Source organism: Sarcophilus harrisii, chromosome 6, assembly GCF_902635505.1.
Source record: "Sarcophilus harrisii chromosome 6, mSarHar1.11, whole genome shotgun sequence".
In the NCBI taxonomy this organism is placed as follows: domain Eukaryota; kingdom Metazoa; phylum Chordata; class Mammalia; order Dasyuromorphia; family Dasyuridae; genus Sarcophilus; species Sarcophilus harrisii.
In genome coordinates, this window is record NC_045431.1 from 15,737,310 (window position 1) to 15,762,734 (window position 25,425).

General features: G+C 40.5%; 1 protein-coding gene across 1 annotated transcript in view; it reads right to left on the reverse strand.

Moving 5' to 3' along the window:
* Nucleotides 1-10,333: 10,333 nt before the first annotated feature.
* Nucleotides 10,334-25,425, reverse strand: part of SEL1L3 (SEL1L family member 3) — a 111,097-nt gene continuing 96,005 nt past the window's right edge. Inside the window, exons 18-24 of the mRNA XM_031943941.1 lie at nucleotides 23,334-23,424; nucleotides 23,143-23,227; nucleotides 22,346-22,455; nucleotides 17,467-17,594; nucleotides 16,727-16,829; nucleotides 16,565-16,637; nucleotides 10,334-11,557 (exon numbers count right to left, since the gene is read on the reverse strand). Coding sequence (XP_031799801.1) covers nucleotides 11,421-11,557; nucleotides 16,565-16,637; nucleotides 16,727-16,829; nucleotides 17,467-17,594; nucleotides 22,346-22,455; nucleotides 23,143-23,227; nucleotides 23,334-23,424 — 727 coding nt within the window. The 3' untranslated portion in view covers nucleotides 10,334-11,420. The remainder of the gene's footprint in view (nucleotides 11,558-16,564; nucleotides 16,638-16,726; nucleotides 16,830-17,466; nucleotides 17,595-22,345; nucleotides 22,456-23,142; nucleotides 23,228-23,333; nucleotides 23,425-25,425) is intronic.

Sequence of the window (25,425 nt, forward strand, 5' to 3'; positions counted from 1 at the left end):
CCACTCACTCACTCACTATCCGATCCAGTCAAACTGGCTTGTTCATTATTGTCCATACGTGACATTCACTATTCCTCTGTCTTGCCATCAGTGATGCTCTAGATCTGTGATACACAATCTGTCCTGAACCACCCCCTTAGGCAATCTCTGCTTCCTTCAAAGCAAAACACATAAATACTTTACTGCCTGACCCTGTGCCTTCTCTCCTACCTTTTAACTTTCTTCCTGCTGCAGTGAATAGATCCCTGAGCCATTTTAGGCTTATTTTTTTTTTTTGGGGGGGGGAGGTATATTAGTGATATTTGGTTTTACTATGGCTATGGCTACTGAGGATTATCCGGAGAGTTGAGTGGGGAATTCTGTGGCTTTTAGTATGCTAGTATGCTTTTAGTATGGATCTGTCCTCACACACCTACTTGTTGTGTGGTGGTGGGTGAGTCACTCAACCTGTTTGCCTCAGTTTCCTTGACAAAAATGGGGATAATAGCATTTACCTCCCAAGATTTTGAAGATCAAATGAGATAATGATTATAAGTGTTCCGTACAGTGCACATTGTAATCAATAGAGAGGCAATAAGGAGTCATTGGACATTTTTAAAGGGAGGCATCAAAACAAATGCTTAAAAAAAAAAAACTTTTAGTAGGCTTTTGTTTCATTTTGCCTACATTTCCCATTGTATTTCTCATGTTTTCCCAACCAAAGAACCAATTCTTTGTTATCTTGTGATAACAAAGAAGTAAAAAAGGAGGAAAACCAGCTGAGTAAAACTAATGAACTTTTCTTTCCCTGAGGCAATTGGAGTTAAGTGACTTGCCCAGGGTCACACAGCTAGGAAGTGTTAAGTGTCTGAGGTCATATTTGAACTCGGGTGGTTCTGATTTCAGGGCTGGTACTCTATCCACTGCACCACCTCGCTGCCCCTGAACATATTTTTAAAAGGCTATTATTTACTGTTCTCAGTCTTGTATGCTCCTACTCCCCCATCACTACATTGGGAGAAGTGCCTTCCAATATAGGTTGTTAGGGTCCAAGATTGGTTACAACAATGTTGCAGCTTTCTGTTTTGATTTTTTTGGTGCTGTTCTTTCTATGTATATTGTTGCAATCACGTTGGATATAACGTTTCCTTGTTCTACTCTCATTCTTTTTTCTCTTTTTTTTCTACTCTCTTTCTTAAAGGTTATTTCTGATTTTCCCATATTTCTCTATATTCATCACAGTCATTGTTCTCATAGCAACATATTATTCCACAAATACTTTTTTTATGGTCAACAAATAATAAGCACGATGTGATCTTGCATTTCATGTTTATCTTTTTGTTGGTTGTTTTTTTGGGGGGAGAAAGGGGCAAGACATTCAGGTTTAAGCGACTTGCTTGCTTTCAGGGTCACACCGCTAGTGTCAATTTTAATTTTAATTCAGGTCTCCTGGCTCCACTGAGGCACCTAGCTGCCCCCATGAGTATTATCTGTATCCAGCAGGGCTCAATAAGTCTTTATTTAGTTGGATTTCTACTTTTATTCTACCATCTTGGTTTCTTTCTGTGAATTTCCATTTATAATAAAAATGTTAACGAAATGACATATAAATGGAAACTATGTCATATTTTACTATATGTAGGCTATCACAAAAGTCTTAGTGAAGTTTTAAGTTTTAATGTCTTAAAGAGGGCTTTTAAAGTTAAAAATTGTTCTAGACTTCTAGGGCAGTATGTATTCTATACGCAAGGAAGATTAATTCCATTTGCTTTTGTCCATTTTGTACTATAGGGGTGAGCTCTGAGATTCTAAATGCCTTTTCAAGATGAGTGGAGCTTCTGTCTTTAATTCTTAAAGACACATAGTCCACCATTAACATCAGTGGACAAATACCATCAAATTCCCTTAAGAGCAAATTATTATTGTGAGATTTAACAGGATATTGAGGGAATCTATTAAACCAAATAGTTATGGAAGTCTGACAAAATCACTCTACTTTCTTGATCCTTAATTATAATATGATTATACTTGAAAAGTTCATCCTATAGTTCCAATCTTGTCAGTTTCTCAGAGATGGAAAGTTTTGGAGAGGGTGATAGCCAAAAAGATAAGCTTTTATTGGTCCCAAAACCCATCATACCAAGTCCAGAGTGAGCCAACAATCACATTTCCCATGATGACATTGATGAGATCTTGGGTAGCTAGGTAGGCAGTGACAGAGCTTGAATCACTGTACATGATCTGGAAGTCTAGTTATTCCCTAAGGATGGTTGGTTGCCATCTTTTGTTCTCAAAGAGAAAAAAAATGTCATCACTTTGCCAAAATGACATTGTTCTCTTAGATTTGAGTTAGAATGTATCTTGATTGTGGCTGATCAGACCAATAACAACTCGGAATGCTCTGCCTCAAGTTGGACCCAAATAGTCCCTGTGAACATTTAGGATGGATTCTCTAGTTTTATGCATCTCATGTTTCTTTTGGGCTAATTCAATTCTGCTTTGCTCCTGGAGCAGAGCCCTTTCTCTGAGGAGGGCACGCCATGCTGGGCGGTTCTGTGTCAGGGTCTCCCATGTCATACAATCGATTCTAAAGCTCTTAAGAAAGACATTGAGAGTGTCTCCGTATCACTTTTTCTGACTATGTTGTAAGCGCTTGCCTTGTGTGAGTTCTCCATAAAATAATCTTTTTGGCTAGTATCCATTTGATGTTCATAAAATGTGGCCAGCCCAACAGAGTTGGGCTCTCTGCAGCAGAATTGGAAGGCTTGGTAGTTAAGACTGAGAGAATCATCTCAGCCTCAAATGGGCATTTTGTTCAAGTGGATTTTTGATTATAGTCTCACCCCTGATGGAAATCTCTGGAAACGCCACTATACAGTAAGTATCCAATTGGAAAGTCAAGTTGTGATGTCAACTCTGTCCTTTATATTTCCCCTATAAAAGATCATACTGTTCATACTGTAGATTCTCACTAAGTTCTCTATGAATTTAGTCCTTCAGTCAATAATTTGTTACAGCTCCTTGTTATAATTAACTACACACACACACACACACACACACACACACACACACACATCCTTTTGGGGGTTAGTCTGCTTGTTAAGTGTTACAATAGCTAATGCTTATTAGGACCCTAAACTCCTTTTAGGGTTAGCCCTGTAATCCCCTACTTGGCAAGTTTCTCCTGGTTAATTGTGAGTTCCACTAGGTAACTTATCTTTTCCCTTATTAATTATTAAAACCCCATTTTCCTTGCTAACTTCTCTTGAAATTTAGCTCATTTCTAGCAGTGTAATAAAATCTTTACCCCTTGATTTGGAAATCTATATTTTCAAATTCCTTTGAGACAACTCATCATGGCATGATCCCGTAATATACTTTGAGGGTATCACCTGCACCCCATTATTTTGGTGGGTAACCTCCTCATTTTGCTAGGCAATTTCCTCATTTTGGTGACCCTTGTACAGGAATAATCTGATGGCACCTTGTTACTTCAACATGACAACGCACTAGTTAACAAATGCCTGCAAATGCTTGGTATGAGGGTTGAGTGGGGAGAAGAGGGATCAGTTAAAGGTCTTGAGTCGCCAGTGCAGCAATTCCAACCAAGAATTTATAGCTCCTTTCAAATCGCTGGGTTAATGTGGTGGGAATGGACCAAATCTGATAGCTCCCAATTTGATGCTTGGGAATTAATGTATTATGAATAGCTGAAGAATGCAAGGATGTGTACTTGCAGTCAGGAAGCCCACAGCACCAAGGACATCCCTGACTTTGGGTTTCCTGCCAGATAATCTTGTTTCCCTGTGTTAAACTGGCATCCCTATGTCTTTCAGTCCTTTTCTCCTTCTCCTTCCTTCTATCATATATTAGGCAGTGCTATGGGTCTTGGGATCTTAGTTGAAGTTGCTATTTAGAGGTCAAATAAATAGTCTTTGTTTTGCCTTGATTAAAAAAAAAAAAAGAGTCCAGAATTGCAATTGCTTGTATGAAAAGCCCTTCTTGGAAAGTCAGGGGCCCAGGATTTTAGTCCTGACTATATAAGTATATAAGTAATTTTATGTCTCTATTTCAGTTTCTTCATTTGTAAACCCAAAGAGCGGGACTAGCTGCTCTCTTAGGGTATTTCTGCAGGAAGACTTCAATGAATCCGATCATCTCGTTTCTGTAGGTGCTTGCACATGTGGGGCAGATTGAATCCTATCCATGTCTTTTCATTTTGTCCAACCTTTTGTCCTCTCATAACTCTACTACTCCATCAGGGGTCCATTCAATTTGTTGAGAAATTTCCTCCAGATGTCTTGATATTGTATGGATCCCAATGGAGCACTTCCTTATTGGTAATATTAGTTCCCAATGAAATCAGGTTAGAGGGATAAGAGCAGACTTGAACAAACCAGTAAGCTTCCAAGAGGAAGCTCAAGAAGCATGAAAGGGCAATTCTACCAGTGTGCTCAGCGGATGAAGGATGGGGTCAGGCAATGTGACGATTCCTCACATCGATGCAGACTGGCAGATCTATTTAATTTATAATCTTAGGGAGTTTGCTGGGGGGCAACTGAGAAGTTAGATGATGTGTTGAAGGTAGTAAGTCAGTAGGAGAGGAATGACTTGAAGCTGTTTTTATAACTGGCTTTCTATCTCGGGACCATGATGCTCTTTATTGAGAGATGAAATAAAAGTCCGGGTATTTCCAAACCACTCAACTTACCTCTGAGGAAGGGAAATTTCCATTTAGAGGGAGAAAAATGGGAGGTTTTCAAGACATTTCCTTTCATCTTTAAAGGTGTTGTGAGGAAAGATCATTGACTTAGAAGTCAAGACATATGGGTTCCAGGACTGTATCTAGCAATATGATTGCTATATGCAATATGATCTTGTACTAGAAAGCAATTTGGGTAGGGTGACTTTGTCCTGGGGCCCTATCAGTGGGTACCACATTCAGAGGGCTATGAAAGCAATCCTTTAGCTCACAGAAACAACAGAGCTTAGCATCTCCTTAGCAAGGATCATTAGTCAAAACAGAAAGCTCTAAGATAGTGAGTTGAAGTATGTTCTACCTCCAATCGCATCCTTGTACTAAACATTCTAGGAGTTTCTGTCTCCAGAAATTTGTCTCTCCCCATAACCCTCTTCTCTACCTGGTACAAAAATTCCCTGTTTTTGGCTCTACCTTCAATCATTCACTTTTCTCTGCAGCCTTGTTCCCAAATCTATTAAATGATGGATGGGGATAGATTCTAAATTTCTTTTCAGTTCTAACATCCTACAGTAAATATTACAGACACATAAACATGTATGTATGATATATATGTGGCCCGAGGTCTCACAAGGAGTTAATGGCAGAGGACTAGAAACTGGGTTTCCTGACATTTAGGTCAATGCTCTGTTCACATCCCAGGTTTTTAACCCCCATTCTTTGGACTTATTTCAGAGAACAACCGCTTATTCTTAGGTCTAGCTAATGAGCAACTAAAAATAAAGATTTTGATTTGAGACATTTCTTAAGAGTAGGTTTCAATGAAAAATATTTCCACAAGATCCTCTAATTAAACACAAGATAACACATGGCTTATTATGCTAGTCTCTAGGTTCACAGAAAGATATCTCAACATAATGAAATATTGTCCAATTCCTCCAAGTTTTAGAGACCTTTGATTCATGTTCAAGTTCATTCATCATTTTCCACTTTTTCTATCTCATATTTTCAAGACAGTCAAAGCAAACGATTTTATTTGGTCAAGGCTCTTTTGGCATATATAGCATCTGACCTTGTCCTTGCCTTCAAATATTGTATACTAAAGTTAATGAGATAAGATAGTAATCTTGAAAAGAAACATAAGAGAGTCTATAATTATGTACTCAATCGTATGGCACTGCAAAGTACCAGTGGAAGGGCATATTGGTAAGAGCAGGAGCTTGATTTAAGGTCAATAACTGTGGGCCTTAGCTCTGGCTCCGACATTTTGGTTTAATCACTTTTCAGTCTCATTTCCTAATCAATAAAATTGGAAAAACTTTAAAGTCTTTTGCAGTTCTAACATTCCATAGAGAATATCACCTACACACAAATATGTATAGATGACCCATTTGGGGCTTTATTGGCACTGATGACGGTTTGCCATTTCCTTGGAATTGAGGCAAATAGAGTTAAGTGACTTGCCCAGGATCACACAACTAGTAAATTTTTAAGAACAGATTTCGATCTAATCCTGACACTCTATCCACATCGAGCAAGTCAAATCATCCCTCTTGGTCTGTTTCCCTTGGACAATTTTGCTAATTGAAAGAGAGGCAAAAATAAAAACAAATACAAGACCTGCCTATCTGAGATTGCTGATAAAGCTGCTCATGGAAAAAGGTACTTAATTAGTCTAAAGATGGTTATAGTAATAATTTTCCTGAACCCACAGGAGTACTCTGAAATGATAGCAGGAAATGTTGGCTCCCACAACTGTTTTGTGACTTTTGGGTAAATGTATGATGACTGGTTATGCCTAAGTGAAAATGAAGATTCTTTTAATCATCATGACCTCGAACTAAAAGAACTCTTGGTTTCTGGGTTTTGATAGGAGAGTTAGGGTCAGGATTAGCATGAATTTAGAGTTAGATTTAGAGGTGAAAAGGGAGTAGGATGTTATTTCCTAGACTGCTCCTTCTCTTACTTTTAACTTTGGTCGCCTTTCATTAGAATTAAGCTTTTTGAGGGGAGGGACTCTCTTGCTTGCTTATATACCCTGAATGTTTCCACATTTCTTCATTTGGGGCTTTCCCTGACTGTGTGCCTCAATATAATGGTAGGTCAATGGTAAGTCCACTGTGCTCCCTCACTCCTACCTGCTGACTTCTGATGATGATTACCGGATTAAGCTTCTCATTGATCTTTCAACCTCTCTCCATTCCAATCCATTCTCCCTTTTCCTAAAACTATGGCACACCCTTACTCAAAAAAGTCACAGCCACAAAGAAAACTTCCTAATGGCTCCCTATCATCCTGAGGATAAAATACACAATCTTCCATTTTTGTTTACCAGGCTTCACAACCTGCTCCTTTCTTAGAATTCTGACTTAATATCCTACACAGCTCCCAGCCATCTCCGCGTTCTTGCTGTTCCTTGCACACAACACTTCCCCGATCTCTGAATCTCTGCCCCGTTTCCCATGCCTCCCCCCTGTATCTCTTAAGCATTCTTATATTCTGTGGAGGTACCACTCCTTACAGCAATCTTTTCCTGGTTCCCTCAGCTACTGGTGCCCTCTCCTGTCCAAATCACCTCACATTTATTTTTGTAAGAAAAACCCAAACCCATAAACACACACACACACACACACACACACACACACACACACACACACAGATAAACACATATATACATTAGAGAGGTTCTCTTCTCTCATATATTTTAAGTTCCTGGAAGGCAGAAACTTTGTCATTTTTATCTTTGTGCCCAGCAGAGTGCCCAGAGAGCAGCCCAAGCCAGAGCCTGACACATAGAAGGTTTTGCCAGCTTGTATATTTTTTCTCTCCATTCTGTCAGAGTAAATAAGGAACTAAAAGAACTGATTTCAATTTTAATCATTTTCTTCTGACTCCCCTAGGGAGAAGTTGTAAATAGCATTCAAGGCTTGCTGTAATCTGGCAGCTCAGATCTTTGCACAGGGAATTTGGATAGGAATGGAAGAGATTGCAGAATATTCTTTCATTTTATTTTGGAAAACAAGTTATTTAAAAAAAACTAGTCAACAAGGAAAAAGCATATAATTTAGTGACATAAACTATTCAGTCAGAGCAACTCCAACTTCTGTAGCCCCTAGACATATATTTTCTCATTTGACCAATGCAACACCTTTGAGCTAGGCTTGACAGACATTATGTTCATTATATAGATGAAGAAATCTCAGTTTAGGGAGCTAGAATAAGTTGATAGAGGCCAACGAGCTAGTAAAGTGATGGAAGTCAGACCCACACCTTAAGTCCATTGTACAGGGGACCACAAAGGCTGCCAATGCAGCACCTTGCTTTTTCACCTGCCCATTACTTATTAGTCCCTAAATTGAGGAGAATGAGACAGACAAAAGGGTTAGTGATCCTTGTAAGCTTGCCTCCAGTAGCACATTCAAAGAACTGGCAATATCAAGAGAGGGCTTTGAGATTTGACATTCAAGGGAAAAAAGTGACTACGATAGTCTAAGGCTCAGAGGTAAGAAAGCAGCTAATTCTTTAAGAAGATTCAGCTTTTTAAAACATTTTGTATTTTAAATAAATACATAAATACAAAATAAAAAAGGAAAAACTGGAAATTTATTGTTTCATGTTTTGAATCCTCTCAAGTTCTGTTGTTCACTTGGCAGTATCTGTATATTTCTTTTTCTAGTTTGTATTTAATTTTTACATAAATAGATTCAGAATGAGATCCTCTCTTTAAAAGAAGTCTCCTACTTGCAATAAAAAAATTATGGGGGGTACTTTGGCATGAGTTCATTCAAGGGGGACAGCGCTCCTTTCCCAGACCTGAAGAAATCATCCAGTAAATATAGTTTTCATCCATTCAAGGAACCATGGGACATAATTGGACATTCCTGAGGTGGAATACTAGTCCTTCATTACCTCAAAACTTCGAATCATTCACTGAATTTCTCTGACCCTCATTCCTTCCTCCATAAAGTGAGGAGAAGCCCAGCCACCAACTTCCCTTTCAGTCCTTCCCTTTCCCCAATCCAAGAGGGCTTCATGCTAATTATCCTGTAAGTGATCTGGGCCTTATGTACAACAATCTGAATACTTACTCTGAATTGGGGAAAGTGTCAAAGGGTCGGTTGTTCTGTCAAGACCCTCAGAGAAGAGGAGGTAAGTCTGAAGAAAGACTCTAGAAGAGCATTGTCAGCCAGGTGAGAGCCGACCTTGTGGATCCCTGACCCAAGCTACCTCTACAAAACCCTGCACTCTCCTTTCCCCAGACCCAGTTCCTCTGTGGCACAAAGCTGGACTCTCCTGAATTTAGTTCTAGTCAGAGAGGAGGAAGTTTGGTTCAGTGGAAAGCATCCTGGATTTGGAAAGCACCCAAGTGCAAATCCCTTCTAATTTAGCTATGTGGTCTTAGAAAAGTCCTTTCACCTGAAAGGCCATTGTTTTTACATATGTTAAGTGAAATATTAAATGGTCTCTAAACTCCTTTGCATTCTAAAACCATGAGCATATAAAGAAAGAGGGAGAAGGTGATAATAATCATAGCTAGCAATAATATAGCACTTTTAAAATTTGAAAAGCACTTTACATTTATCCCATAACACTCTTGTGCAGTAGAGGCTATTAGCATCTTTATTTTACAGCTATGGAAACTCTTGTCTAGCTAGCATCTGAGGAAGGAATCAAATGCAGGAATTTCTGTTCCCAAGCCTAGAACCTGGAATAGAACAGGGTTCTTAACCTTAGAGTCCTTTGTCACAAGATCTTATCTTACCACTGGATCTCGATGGCTCTGGAGGGGAAAGTGAAGCAGGCGACCCTGCACAGCCTTTCTCCACTTAAATCTAATTGACTTGCAGGTCGTCTCCTCCCTGATGTCATGGTCTTCTTCGAGAAGGAAGGATAAATGATAACAACAAACTGTGTATCCCTTCTCGGAATAGTTTTTAAATGCATAAAATAAAATACATAGAGTTAAAAAAGGAAGCTGAGTAGTGAAAACAAAGATGCACTCTCCCCCCTCCCCCCATATTCGCAGATCCCCTGAACCCCTAGAGTATGTTGGAAAGATCTGGGCAGGCTGGCCAGTTTTGGACCCAGGGATCAGGGACTCTAGACTGGAGGAGGTCTCAGGGGTAATTCACACTTCTGGGGCGATCTTGGAGCTTGACTCTAGAAACCACTCTACCTTCCCTCAAAAACCATCTGGAAAACAGAGGAGTCCATTCTTCTTGGGCCAGAATCTGGCCTGGTACTGAACTGGAACTGAACCACTTCTGGAGACTGAACACTACCTACCTGGATATTCACAGATGTTCCGGTAAAGTGACAACAACTGTAACTGAGAAGTCTCTGGCTGTAGTCGGGGCAGTAGAGAAAGGAGATTAAATGGGACCAGATAAGAGAGGCTTATGGGAATAGGGAACATCTGGCCTTAATCAGAACCATTGAGGAGTAAAACTTGGGGTGATAGGTCATTTGAAGAGGAGATCCACCTGTCCACTTTTCTACCTCAAAAGTTCATGTCACCAGAAAAAATTCTGATAAAGTTTCTCCTTACCTCTGCTTTTTCCCAAAATACATGGACTTTGGAACTTTGAGTGATTAAAAGACAAACTATACAGGTGAGAAGGGGGAAAAATACAACCAGTCACTTCGCAAGTGGTAAACAGTATAAAAATAATTTTATTTACTACTGTAAATAAAGTAGTGCAAAGAGAGTAGACTGGACCCACAATATTGCATTACTGATTTAGTTATTCTAGCACACACACTCGGAGGCACACGCACGTTCTCTTTCAGATGCACACATGTGTACAAACACACACACATGCACGCCCAGACACACACGGCCCTCTCAAAACCCAAGAACCAGGCACAGGGGGACTAGGAGCTAAAGGATTGTTTTCTGCATATTCCACTGGTCTACTTCTATTCTAATGGGTAATTCGTGGTGAAGACTACTCTTAAAGACTAATCATTTCCTAAATGGCATCTGAAGGTTTACAATTGTGAAGAAACCATATCTGGCAATATCATTAAAGCATTTTAAGCACTATGATCCTAGAAAAATTTAAGGAGAAAAATGTAAACCGATTTACAATGACATTTCCTTTTCTGTATTTCACACCGACTCAGACTTGACTCTAATTAAGGCGCCCGAGACAAAGAGGAATTTGGATTGTGCTTCCAGAAGCAGCCTGGCTGTGGAAAAGACTCTTCTTAGAAATCCTATGGACTAAAAACATCACCGACCCTGCTTAGAGGCCTCAATCGCCCATTTATTCAATAAAGGAAAATTTCAAAAGGACGGGACAATACTGATGGAAGAGCCTTTATCAAGTAGCTTGCTTTAGGTGAATTTAGAGAGAGCAAAGGTAAATCATGTCCCCTGAAATAAAGCAATACCATAGTGTGAGTCCAAGGCCCACCACCTGTAGACTGCGAAGAGAATTCTACCATATTTGCCTGATGCCCTTGGAAAAAGCGGCATCTGCTCTGGACACTTCTTTTCAATTTAAATATCTATATCCATATGTCTCTTATATATATATATATAATATTTATATTTATTTACATAAATATAAGTACCATATAGATATAGATATTTACTCAAGTTTAATATTAACTTCTAGTAGTCAAAACACGTTCAAGGATTTCACATCATCATTCCCCGGCTGCAGCATCCCTAATGTCTACTATCAAATACCCATGGTCCGACGGCTCCATCTCCCCTCCAGGGAGACCTGGAGAGTCAGCGATTCACCCCCCGCTGCTCTAAATTATTTGTGGGAACGGCCTCTTCTTCTTCCAAGGAGCCAACGGCTGGATTCCCAACGGAACTGGCTGCTTCTGAAGGGAGCTGGGAACCGGATGCTGGAGGACCGTTGCCTGTAAAGATGCAGATACACAGACACATGTACAAAATGCTGAGCATCTGAAGCAATAGGAGAAAACACACAGCTTGAGTAAAAGCTAATGGACTCTGCACGAGGACTTGGGCTCCAGTTTTAATTAAACACTTTGGCCCTTCATCTCTAAGACGGTGCAGGGGGGAGTCCTCCGACCAGGAGCTCAGGCCCCTTGTTGATCACCAGAGATCAGGAGCTGTCCTTGTCCTTCCTTACTTGCTTGTTCCTCCTGAAGTTGTGCTGGATTTGGAGTCTTAAAAACCTAGATTTGAATCCTTAGGGGAATATTCCACTTGTCTGGAAGTTTATGGAAACATAATAAAAAAGAGGATTGGAATGCCTGTTGGCACTAGGGGGAAAATGATCCTAAGGAATGCCATTCTTTAGCCCAAAGAATATGGGAAAATTCCCATCCAAAGGCCTTCTTCAAGTTCAAAACCCTAATAAGGGGTACGGGAGTTAAGACTTTAGTGGGGCAATACGTCAGGAAGGTAAAAAGCAGGTCCTGTGGAAAGTATAGGCCATTGGTCAGTCAGGGGAGGGGAAGTAGAGGCAGAAATCCTTACATAAACCTACTGCACGGCTGTGCTGGAGCTAACAGCGTCTGGTAAGGAAATCTGCTCAGAGCGCAAAACCAGGAGAGCCTTCTTCCTCACATGACTGCATGGGTCACGGCTTTCCCAGGAAGCAACGGCCTCAGAGGCCCCAATTTGTAAGGATGCTCTCTGGGGAAAGGAAGCCTGCTCAAGAGAATGGTTTAGTGACCCACTTTCATACGGTCTTTTATGGCAAAGCACTTATATATATATAGAATCACATCCTCACACGACCTCTGTGAAGTAGGCAATAGAAACCTTTGTATTATCCCCATTTTGTAGCCAAAGAAACCGAGGCTCCTTGAGGCATCTGGATCACTTTGCAAGGTCACACAGCTAATAAATGTCGAGTTGGGAAGTCCTAACACATTGCTTGTTGGCCCGAGCCCAGGATTCTTTCTAGGACACACGCTGTGTCCCCAAGCTCCCCAGCAGGACTGATGAGAGAAGCTGTCACACTTCACGCTGTGATTACCAAGACCCTTCTACCTTCTGGGACCGAGTAATTCTTCTCAAAGAGACTTTTGTCCCAAATCATTTTTATAAGTTGAGCCTGCTTTTAAAAATGCTGTTGGGCTTTTGGAATCACAGCTTCACCTTTTGATTATTTGCTAAGATGGAGAGGAGCTTCAGTGTCCAGAAAGCAGAATCGTTTAGATCAGGGTTTTTTTTTTTTTCTTAAACTATGGCTGCCTCCCCTTCCTCCAAGTAATGCACCTTCCCCCTCCCCGGTCCCCACCACACAGGCTCCCGGAGGGGAAGGGACTGTCTTCTTTTTGTCCTTGAATTCACAGTATCTCCTATAGTCATTGGTACATAGTAGGTGCTTAATAAATGTTGCAATAATAAAAGGAACCTATTTCCCCCTAAGTATCTTCTAGGAAATGAAAGGAAATAGGCTTGGGAGGAAAGATTATCAGTGTCTGGATCACCATTAATCCTGACAAATTACTTCAAAGGATGATGTTCCAAGTTCAAATGTCAACTCCACTACGCAGATGTCCGGAATTCCCAGAACCAGAAATGATTTTCCCCACACCTGAGCTCATGGCTTTTCATGTTCCTCAATCCCATATTATGTCTTACTAGTGTTATATTTAGCTCTGTCTAGCCCATCTTCACTATTAGATGCCAGGTCAGGGTGGCTAGTGAACAGCATTGTGGTAAGTGGAAGGAGAGCTGACCTTGGAGCCAGAGCAGCAAGGGTCAGTCCTGCTTCCGACCCTACTGGCTGTGTGACCCTACTTCAATTGAGCCCTTCAGTGTTTTAGGTGACTCCAAAATGATTAGTTGCTGAGAAGGTACCAACGTGCATTTGTAGAGAGTCTTTTAGAAGTCTGTCTTATTTATCTTCCTTATCCAATTAGAAAAATGTTTAGCTAATCTAATTGTTTTTCAAGAATAATGTTTCATCTAGTCAGGAGCTCAGGTGTTTGATTCTATCTGTGCTTCAGAATGGATGGGTTAATTTAAAGCATTAGTTTGTAAAGTGCCGGATACAAGATTTCTGAAAATTTTGTGTGTATATGTGTATATGTATATATATATATATATATATATATATATATATATACACACACACACACACACACACACACACACATATATATATATATATATATATATATATGTATATATATATGTGTGTGTGTGTATATATATATATATATATATATAGAGAGAGAGAGAGAGAGAGAGAGAGAGAGACAGACAGACATATTACTAATATCATTAACACTAGTCAGTCTCTGTGTTTGGCTATTTTGATAAAGATCTCTGTTGCCATAGAAAAACTGCCACGAGTGGGAAAGCACAAGACTCTCGTCCCCTTGTGAATCACTTCTAGGAGAAGCTTGAGTGTTTGGACCCGAAGGCTCGAATCCAGGTGTAACTGCTCCCTCGGTGGCAGCTCATGCCAAATTGCAAGCAAAGTACCCTTGGAAGAAATAAATAACCTCTCCGGAGTTAGCCTTGCAAACACCAGCCAATAAAATGATGGCTAATTTTATACAAGGTTTCAACCGATAGAAAATAGAACATAATTCTCTATGGGTCACTGGAACCTAAAGCAAAATGGATGGATGTCTCAGTTTAAAAACACAAAAATAAATTAGTGTGTGTGTGTGTGTGTGTGTGTGTGTGTGTGTAAAAATGACTTCACAGATTGAAATTCAAGCCATTAGATAATAAAGTCCTCTAACTTAGAACAACCTGCCATTTATATGGTGGCTGGATTTTTATACAATTGTATTTGGAGGGTTTCTTGTTTGTTTTTGGTTTTGGGGGAACACCTTGCTAAGTGTCAAAAACTCATCACACTTTCTGCTGCGCCCCCGGTCCTTAAGGATATATTTCGTAGTATATTTTAATACTTTTTCCTTTATTACATCACACTGCTTGACCCCTCTCAAAGAGAGACCCCATGCATCAGCTTGCTGTACATTAGCCAAGTCTTTTTGCCTTTGATACGTAGTCACCAAAGCTCAGTTTCTTCCTTCTTCCTCTCATGCTTTAATATATAAAATGGTCCCCAATTCATTGGTGTAACCCATAGCTGTGGTTAGTTATTAAGAAAACAGATATAAAGTATCAGGGGAGTCGAGAGATTGTCTAGTTCAAATTTCTCATTTTACAGATGAGGAAATTGAGGTTCTGAGAGAAGTTAATTTTCCAAGGTCACACACACACAATAAAGGAACAGAGCAGGATTCAGACATAGATATCTAGATTCCAAATCTAGGATTCTTTTTAAGTTTGCACCTCACCTGAAATCTCACTAAATACTAAAGACATCTCCCATGTACTTTAACTCTTTAAAGTGTTTGTGGTTGAGAAAAGATTGCAGATTGAAAAGGAGACACATTTGGGAGAATTCAAAAATTAGGGGGAAAATGTGTAAATAGGTGGATGGTGCAATGTGAAAAGCTAAAGAAAAAGGGAAAGAAATGGTAAAGTGAAAGAGGAAAGGGTGAGATGAGGATATACAGGGAATAGAGATGAAGGTATGAAGAAAAGTGGCAGAAACAACTTTTCATAAAAAACAATTCTACGAGCCCATGAATTTTCATGGGTACCAGCTGGCATAAAATCATAAAGACAATTTCCAGCTCCTCTAACTGAATTGCATTTGTAATAATCATAACAATATTTCTCCAGAGTAAAAATGACAACGATAATTTGAAATGGAAAACACTGACAAGATGCAAAATGAATGTGCTATACCTGGTAACAAATTTAGTGACGGAACAGAATTTGCATGAGCTAGATTTATAGGCCAGCTGACGAGAAGCCATCAGACCTAGGAGAGGGTGGGGACGAGCCCTCATTAACTTCCTTAGGGACTGAAAGCCAAATGAGGATTCCATCTGCCCTCCTTACCATGGACTCCTTTCTTACCATCGGGTTTATTCTGTTCACTTTTCATGGAATCCTTGCACTCATTTTTATAGAGCCTGTCCCTTCTTTATCTTGTTCTCTGCTAAAGTCTACATAGGTGTTGGTGAGTCTTTATCTATTTTTATGTCTTTCCCGATTGACGGTGTCTGTTTTAGATACAATCTAAAGAGAGTCTGTGTTTCTGTTTATTTTGGTCTGTACAGAACCCAGCATTATCCTCTGGCTTAGACACACGCTGAATAAAAGCTTTCAGATGATGAACGACATCAAATTTATACACCCGTGTACTTAACATGTATCAATGTGGATGTGATGTGGATGGATGGCCGTCCATTCAACACATATTTATCGAGTGCTTGATGTTTGTGGGATACCGTCCTGGGGGCAGTGAGGGATACAAAGTCTATCCCTGCTCACAAGAAATTCATAATCTAGAATAGAGGTTCTTAAACTTTTTGGTGTCTTTGGCCCTTTTAACAGTCTACGGACCTCAGTCTCAGAAGAATGTTCTTAAATACACAAAATAAAATACAGAAAATTAAAAAAGAAATAAATTATATAGAAATGTAATCCTCAAAATATATCTTTAAAAAGTTCATGAACCCCAGATCTAGAAGGAGATTTAAGATGCCTGTGTGACTATCCACAATGCAATCAGTTATCGGGTGTCACATGAGAGATGCAAAGTAAATCTTAGAGAAATCCTAAGGTGGGTGATCAGGAAAGATACTTAATTCACTGCAGTGAAACAAATATATTTACTATGATAATGGAGAGGATGTGGGATCTGAGCTGGGCCTTGAGGGAAAAGAAGAGAAGGATTGGAGTGAGTGCAAATCAGGAAGTATTTTAGGTTGATGCAATGGTTTATCTAAAAGGGAAAATGGAGGCAGGAAAGTAAGACCTAACCAAGGAAGAAGAAGAAAAAAAGGACCATATATACACACACCCTTCCTTTTTTTTCTGTAATGGCTTTGATTCAGCTAAATCATTACCTGAGACCGATTGAAAATACTGGACTGCCAATGCGATCGATACGGACACCAGGAAGGTTCCCAGAAAGTAGATCTGCCAAACATCCAGAAGTGGGTATTAGAAGAATGATCACCTGAAAGGGCAGGTGGGGGCGGGGAGAGGCCATGGGAGCTGATACCCACCAGGGTGGAGTGCAAAATTCCATTCCAGATGATTCGCAAATAAAAATAAAGCAAAGCTAATGAACAAGGACTGAGAGAATCTTCATTACTGTGGCTCCAGCATCTACAATAGAAACCAGAAATCACTGATTATTTGACTTAATTTGGTGGTCATCCTAATTACTGACATTTCCAGAATAGGGTATGATACTTCACTTAATCTCTCCTTCAGTTTTTCTCACCTATAAATGGAAATTATACTAATACCCAGTTTCCAGAGCTGCTGTGAGGATCAAATGAGATAATACATATAAAGCCCATTGGAAACCTTCAAGTGCTATGTAAATCCCCATCACTTTTCTTATTATTGGTATTTATATAATTAGCTGTACAAAAACTTCGCTCCTAGAAAACTAATCTGACGGGTGTTTTTTCACAGCCTCCCATAGATCAGCATGTTCCGAGGGGTATTTTCAAAAGAAAGGTTTTCATTAAGCTGTCTGACTTTGTATCAATAACCCAGAACCTTAAACTTTGTGCCTCTGGCAAAGAGTAATCAATCATCTGATGTTGGCTGGACAGGGAAATTTGTAAATTCGTTAGTTAGCAATAGATCTTGAGCCTTTTTCATTGTTTTGGTTATATATGCCAGTGGGTCTGGCCAGTGTGAAATGGATGGCAGACTTTTACCCAGAAGCAAATACTTCCCCTTTATCTCACACACACACACGAAACGCCATCGTGTCATCAAGTGAGCTTACCTTTCATAGAGTTCCCGAAGGATTGAGATGTTACTAGATTGGAGTGTTTGATCAATCTCTAGATATTCCAAAATGTGGTATGGGATGGTTGCTCCCTCTTCAATGAGAAGGGCCAGGTTAAAAAATCCCTTCAAAAAAAAATCAAAATTAAAAAAAAAATTACTAAACAAATCACAAACAAAATTCATCCATTCCAAACAAACAAATCATGTCCCCACACCCCTCATCAGAATGTAAACTTTTACAACCTCCATATTTTTTTAAGTCCTCGTACCAGATGGTTTTGTCATTTTCATTGATGAGTTGTTTCCGTAAATATATGCATCTGAGAAATTTATTTGCAAAAGAACCAGTAGGCTTTCATAGGGATGCTGAGCTCCATCTGCTCAGAAACTAGTCAACCGGAGGATTTGTCCTTTTCCTTCACTTTCTGAAAACACAACTAGCTTGAAATGTTGCCTTCATATCAGCAAAAGAGGGAAAGGACCAGAACAAAGGCCGTGACCATTATTTACCGATTATTCTTTGCGATTCCATCAGCAGGTTGGAAATCGGATTGTGTTTTCATGTTTTGGAGGAATCATTTTCTAATACTGGGCATACTTTTAAGATATAGGAGAATTTCTTATATCTTTCCATTAATTACTCCTTTTGGTCCTTCCTCTGGAAAAGGCTCTACTCTGCTACCTGTTTTCAGGAAGTCTGGGAATGGTTCTAACCAGATATATTCTGGAGTTGGTTTGTATGGACTGGTAATGGATCATTAAATTTTCATCGTGAACATTCACCCTTCAAAAATAAATAAATGCCTCAAATCAGTGATTAGTTAGCATTTTGTTGATTATCTAGACTTAAGAATATGATGGAAAAAGTTAATGCAGATTAAACTAAGAGCTCATTCTTAAACATTTACCTGCCTCACTCCCAATAAATCCTTAGACAGATTTCCTTTGGAGGCTTGAGCAAAGCAAGGAAGAATACCTACTTTCTCATTCAGGAGCGTCACGGGGCTAAAGCATCTAGCAAACTCGATCACAAAGCCCTGAAGTAAAGGGCACAAAAATGCCCTTCCACATTTTCTTCCAGCTCTAGCTGCCGTTCCCACTGTGTCCTCACTTAAACATTTTCTTAAGTTGTTTTTACGAGCTGCCGTTCCCACTGTGTCCTCACTTAAACATTTTCTTAAGTTGTTTTTATGGCAATGCAAGGACACATGCTTTGCCAATGGCCTTTGGCCAAGAACTATCAGCTCCAGGTAAGACCTAGGAGAGGATTTGGGAGAATTTTTGTTGTTCGTATCTGGAAGAGTTTAATGTCTGTCCAAAGAGTGAAGGAAGGAATCCAGGTTTTTGTGCTGATCTCTGCATGTGGATGAGAAGGAAAACCTAGGTGATAAGTTGCTAATCAACTTGGTTAAAGGTAGACTAAGTTAAATAAAGTTGCTGCTCACTAGAGGAATCTTGACAACAGCTCTCTCTTCCCTCATAGGATCATAGACTTAACCTTGGAAGAGCCTTTAGAGAATATTTATTTAGAAAGGGGAAACTGAGGACCAGAGATGTTCACATGGATAGTAACTGTCAGAGGCAGGAACTAAAGCCAGGGCCACTGACTCCAAATCTAGAGCTTGACCCACTACTGCCCATCCCTTGGGACCAAGTGCTCATTCATTCAATATTTTAATGGAGCCATGACTTCATCAGCACATGTATTTTCTCCAATCCTTTGCATCACAAGCTATTCAAACCTCATTGTGGATAATTGTGATCCACAATCTTCCCTAAAGAAACTCAAGCTCCATAGAACTGGAAATTTCTCCCCCTTTTAAAGTTATTCCTCTGTTTTCTAGTATTTTTTCTAATTTATTTCTAAGTATATAAATTACATTTCTGATTATATAATTATGTAAATTATTTCTAATTTATCCTGTATATCGCAAGTTTGGAAATCACATTCTCCACTGCAGGGAAAAGTCTTTTGTCCTTCTTTTTAATCTCAGCTTTTAGCTTTGGGCCTGGCACAAAGTAGGCCCTTGATGTTTATTGAATGAATGACAATGTCTTTTGGACTTCAGATTCCCTCGTCCAATCTACATATCTGAATTTTCTTCAAAAACTGCTCAGAACTTACTACCCCCAATTAAAAATAAAAACAAAAATCCAACTGGCAAACAGAACACCATCACCACCACCACCAAACCATCCTTGGCTCCTACCTATATCTAGGATCCAATTGAAATCCTGCAGCCCAGTATTTGAGGTCCTCAACGACCTGACCTCTCCCTACTACCTTTTATCTTCCCTTGGTTATCTACCCAACTCCTTCCTTCCAGCCAAATCCTTTCCCCTGAACCTTATTCATTCTCCCTGCTCGGGTAGAATTCCTTCTCTCTTCTCCCCAGTTTACTAACCTAAGTTTTACTCTTCCTTCAAACCCCAGCTCCAATCCTAACTCTTCCCTGAAGCTTTTCCCAATGGGCCGAACCCTCAGCAATGAGTAGCTCCTCAGAGCTCCTCCAGCCTTTCCAACCTAGCATTCACTGGCCCTGAGGATGTGCTCACGGACAAGTGTCGCACAGTTTGGGAAGGTGTGGATGAGCTTGGAGCTACGCCAATGGATAATATCTCTGTATTGATATGAGATATCAGATCCATCCTATTATACAAGTAAATCCTGCCTTTGACTATTAGTTTTCTTTTTGGGTAGATGTCCAGCCATTTCCAGAAACATTAGGACCTACTTTGTTTCAACCAGATTGCAAACTCCTACAAGAAAAAAGATCATTTTTGTAACTCTAGAACTACTGTAATGGCACCTCTGTGTGTGGATGATGATGAGTAAATAATTAAGAAGCACTTATTAATTAATTAATGAGTAAATAATTAATAAGCACCTACAATGTGTCAGACACTATATTAGGTCTGGGGAAGAGAAAGACAAAATGAAGTAATTTCTGCTTACATTGAGGAGAGAACTGATTGGCTGTGTGGACCAAAAGAGAGACAGGAGTTGAGGAGAAAGCCAAGTTTCCAACCTAAGGGAATGGCTGCATTATGGACCCTCAACCAAAGAGAAACATTCAGAAGAGAAATGGGTTTGGGGGAAAAGACAGTGAGCTCTGTCTCGAATATATCAAATGAGTGAGGTCTACAGGACATCCAATTAGAAAAAATAATTTTACAAGCAAGTAGTGATGTGTGACTAGTGCTCAGGAGGAAGATAAGGGACGGATCTCTGGATGTGGAGTTGTTGCCTGGTCCCTATGGACCATATTTTTCTTGGTCAAGATACGGAGTGGTTGCCATTTTCTTCCCCATTGCTGATCCATGGGAAAAAACAGATTCCTATCTCTCGGGCAGCTTGGGGGCCCGGCAGACAGAGTGCTGTAGTTTGTCTGGAAGTTCTGAGTTTGAATCCTGCCTCAGAAACTGCCTGGCCTTGTGGCCCAAGTCACTTGTCTTCTCTCGGATTCAGTCTCCTCATTTGTAAAGTGGGAATGATAACACTTGCTGAGGATCAAATGAGATGTGCACAAAGCGCTTTAAGGGGCCAACTATCACCATCAATTACTCTCACATTCTACCTATTTTCCTGGGGCCCATCAGCAAGATCAAAAGCTTCAGCCCCTAAGAATAGCTGGCTTTATAAACCAAAGTGGGATGGAGGATGACAGGGCTGAAGATAAGCCAGAGGTCTTAATCCATGGTCTTCCCCTTTGTCAGCCAGGGCTGGGGGCAGCCGGAGGGAGAGAGGATCCTGCGCTGCTCCTCCCAGAGGGGAGCAGGTGCCCTCCCTCTCCAGCATGGCTGAGCTGGCGGAGACAGCCAATAGTGCCGGTCACGCCCACTGGGACAGGGACGCACGGGGTCTGTGGCCAACAACCCTCCCCTTATTTTTGAGTTTCAGAACAGGGGGTCTGCAGGCTTTTCTCATATTCAGCTTCAGTGCCAGCCTGGTGTTTATATAAATGTGCTCTTACAAGCTGAGGCTCAAGACAGCACCGAATACAGAGACAGTGCAAGTACCCAAGGTCAAAACGGTTTCCATTAGAAAGGAAATTAAATAAACATTTTAGTGACTGCTGAGCAGATGCCCCCAAAACAGCCTCCTAGAGTACTCTGTACTTATTCTCTTACGCATGGAATATTGTATATGAAGGTCATCTCTGTGTCCTATTATCCCTCCACTGCACTGTAAGCTCCAAAGGGGCAGAGACCGTGTTTTAGCTAAACTTTGTATCTCTCCCAGGGCTTGCATATGGTTCTGAACAAAAATGGCCCTTGAAATGTATGAAAAGTGGATGAATGTGATTGAAAAGTTGGGATGCTTACATTCGACATTTGGCCACAAAATGTCACCATACCCCAGTCATTCTCCCCTTCTGTCTCCCTCTCTGTTTCTCTCTGCGTGTATCTCTGTCTGTGTCTCTGTCTCTCTCTTTGTCTCAGTCTCTCTTCTCCTTCTCTCTCTATCTCTCTCTGCCTCTATCTCTCCTCTCCTCTCTCTGTGTGTATATCTCTCTGTCTCCCTTTCCCTTCTCTCTTGTCTCTATCTCTTTTTCTCTGTCTCTATTTCTCTCTCCCTGTCTTTTTCTGTCTCTGCCTCTCTCTGTCTGTCTTTGTCTCTGTCTCTCTCTGTCTTTCTGTCTCTGTGTGTGTGTCTCTTTCTACCTCTGTCTCTTTCTGTCTCTCATATCTCTTTCTGTCTCTCTGTCTCTAGACTCTCTCTCTCTCAAAACAATAACAAGGCACTTTAAAATAACCTCAGGCTGTCCTGCCCCTGCTGAAGGCCTGAGGAACTTCAACAGGGCTGCTCCTGACACAGCAGCCGTCCTCCTAGTCTCCTTTCAGAAACAGGACCCAGCCAAAGGTTTCTTTACCTGGGCGTCTCCATCCAGCGCAGCCTGGGCATACATCTGCACGGACAGCTCAAGGTCTTTGGATTGGTTCTCGTGGCCATAGTAATAGAGATCTCCCATCTTCAAATAAGCTTTGGGAAAGAAAAGATTTCACTTGGACGTCAGCCCCCCTCACTGCCGTTCCTCCAACCTGCCAGGTCCTAACAAGATCTTTCTGCTTCCTAGGGAGGCGCCGCAACAGATATTAGGTGAAGTGAATTAAATTAGAAGAGGGGAAATCTTTGTCCTTTGCACGTCTAGTTAAGGAGTCAAAGTCCTTTCTCAAATTCTAATTAAATTAGGGACCTGTGGGTATCTTAGAATTTAGGCTCAAAGCCCAAGTCTGGAAAGATTTTTTTTTTTTGCTGCTGAAACTTAGCAACTTTCTCTAGCACATAGTAGGTACTTTACAGATATTATTGACTCAATTTGTTGATTTATACCCAAATCTTGCTACTTATGTTTGACTATTCAACTAGGATTATTCTTTACAGGCTCAGAGAAGCCTTTTTTCTTCCATAGCAAACCCACGTTGAAGAGTTTTCCCCAAAATAACTTGTAAAATTTGGTATTCTCTTTTTTTTCCCCACCAAAATGGTGAAATAAGGAGAGACCTGTGCAGGTCTCCAGAACCTGACTTTTAACCCTGATTTTCATCCTGGAGTTCTTTTTCTCTGCTAATTTCTTCTGAAACTCATAAAACAGTTCACTTTTTCCTTGTTACTGACATTCTAGTGCTCGTTAATGGCCCAGCTCGACAACAGTTTGCCTGTACCTACCAAAAGCAGGGGCATCGATTTGGAAAACAGAGAGATTATAATATCTCCAAATGCAGTTGATTCCCAAGTATCTTCTTGCCAGATCCTAGAGAGGAAGAAGGTGAAAGAGGAAGTCAATCCATCAACCAATGAGATTTTGTTTTTCCCTTTAACCTTAAATTGAGAATATACAAGGAAAAACGTTTACTTACCGGCCTCTCCTCACAGATATGGGCTAAATTTGTTTGGGACACTTCAATCCCAGTTTCTGCTGCTAAGACAGAATACAGCAGAGCTTCGTGCCTAAAAATAGACAATTAATAATAAATTCAATGTAGTGGCTCTTACAAATATTCTGAGAATGTTATGCTCAAACATAAGAGGACACAGAATAAGCAGTTTTGAAAAAAAAAAACCCATGAAATCACAAGGTTTTTTTTTTTTTAAATGAATACTGTAGATAAAAATACTGCATGAATTGATTTCTTTATTTTTCATCTTAAAAGGCTGAGTTTGGAGATAAGAGTTCTGTGAACTAGCTGGTACAATGGCACCCTCTGCTGGATAAACATCCCATCCAACAAAGGCTTCATTGCTCATATATTGATTTGGGGTATTTTTGGAACCTTGTGCTTTGGAAGAAGGTCCATGGGGTTCATGATTCAGAACGGTCTCAGTAAAAGCTGAATATTCAAGGTGTTAGGAGTCTGACATTACAACGTCAGTTCCCTGCGAAGAGAGATTGCTTTCGTTCTTTGGGGTGCATCCTTAGAGCATAAATGGCCCCCCCAGGAGATGCTTAATAAATGCTTCTTGACCGATGGATTGATTTGCCAAACTATGATGTGATCTGAAAGCAAACTCCAGCCAGAGGACCGCTGTGAGTGCCCAATGAGAGCCGCGTAAATGGCTCCGTGATTGCTAAGCTCTATATAAATAGATCTCATTTATTATTAGACCCAACTTTTCCAAAATATTCCAAGTGACTACTCACAGGGCGGAACCAGGAAAGAAAAACCGTAGAGATTTAGAAGCCAAATGAGGACAGCAAAATCGGAATTCAACTATGCTGCAGGTCACTGGCAGTGGGACTGCTGAGTGTGCTGATTATATCAGACTCCATTAGACATAAGGCAGCAGAGCAATTAGCCACGGTGCAGAGGAGGAGGGACAAGGAGGCTTCTAGCAGGGGCAGTTTCCCAATATATTTTTTTAAACTGTTGCAAAATCACTCTAGTCACCTGCTCCCCAGAGTATTCGTAGGACCCCAGGAGAAATCCATGTCAAGAAATGGCAAAAAGTGGGAGCTTCAGGAGGGGCAGGTATTAGTTAAATACCGTAAGGAGGTTTCCATTCTACAATCCATTCCTTAATGCCAGTCATATCCAGAGAGAGAACCATGGAGGCTGAATGTGGATCGAAGTAGGATATTCTCCCCTTTTTTGTTTATTGTTTTTTTGTGGTTTTTCCCTTTTGTTCTGATTTTTCTTTCACAATATGACAAATATGGTTAATATGATTGTACATATATATAACCTATATCATATTACTTGTCTTGGGGAGGAGGGAGAAGAAAAATTTGAAACTCAAAATCTTACAAAAATAGATGTTGAAAACTATCTTTATGTGCAATTGGAAAAATAAAATACTCCTGAAATTTAAAAATTCTATTTCTTTCTGTGGTATGCTGGACTAACTGTGGATTTGTAGCCAGAAAACCTGTCACTCTGTGACTGGCCAGCCCTTCGCCCTTGGGGGAACCTCTCTGTCTCTCTTTTACAAAATGGTGGCAGGCTGATGAGATGACAAAGTGGAGTGCTTAACTTCTCTGAGTGTCGGACACCTGCTCTCTCTTCTGTACAAGGCTATGAGGGAAGCATTATTGAGCATCCCTAGACACTTCCTCTGAAGAGATGCTCTGGTTCTCCCTCCCACTGATCCCTCACACACTCCCACCAACTTGTACCGCCACCATCCAGGGAGGACTTGGGCTGGGATTGATGGTCACCTTGTCACGGAAATCCAAACGCTCACTCTTGGATCTCTTACAATGGAATAACTCCTGCCTTTATGGCCTCTCCCTCTGACTGGACAGTTCCTTCCAGAACCTCCATTTGACTCCTTTTCTTTATTCCTCTCCAGCTTGCGCTCCTGCCTCTGTGACCCTTCTCTACCAGACTACCAAGCCAGGTGCCCCCATTCCTTCCCCTTAAGTCCCCATTCCCTTTTCAGCTTCCTTTTGTGCCTTGTCTTTTCCCCATTAGGATGTAAGCTCCTGGAGGACAGGAATTATCCCGTTTGTAT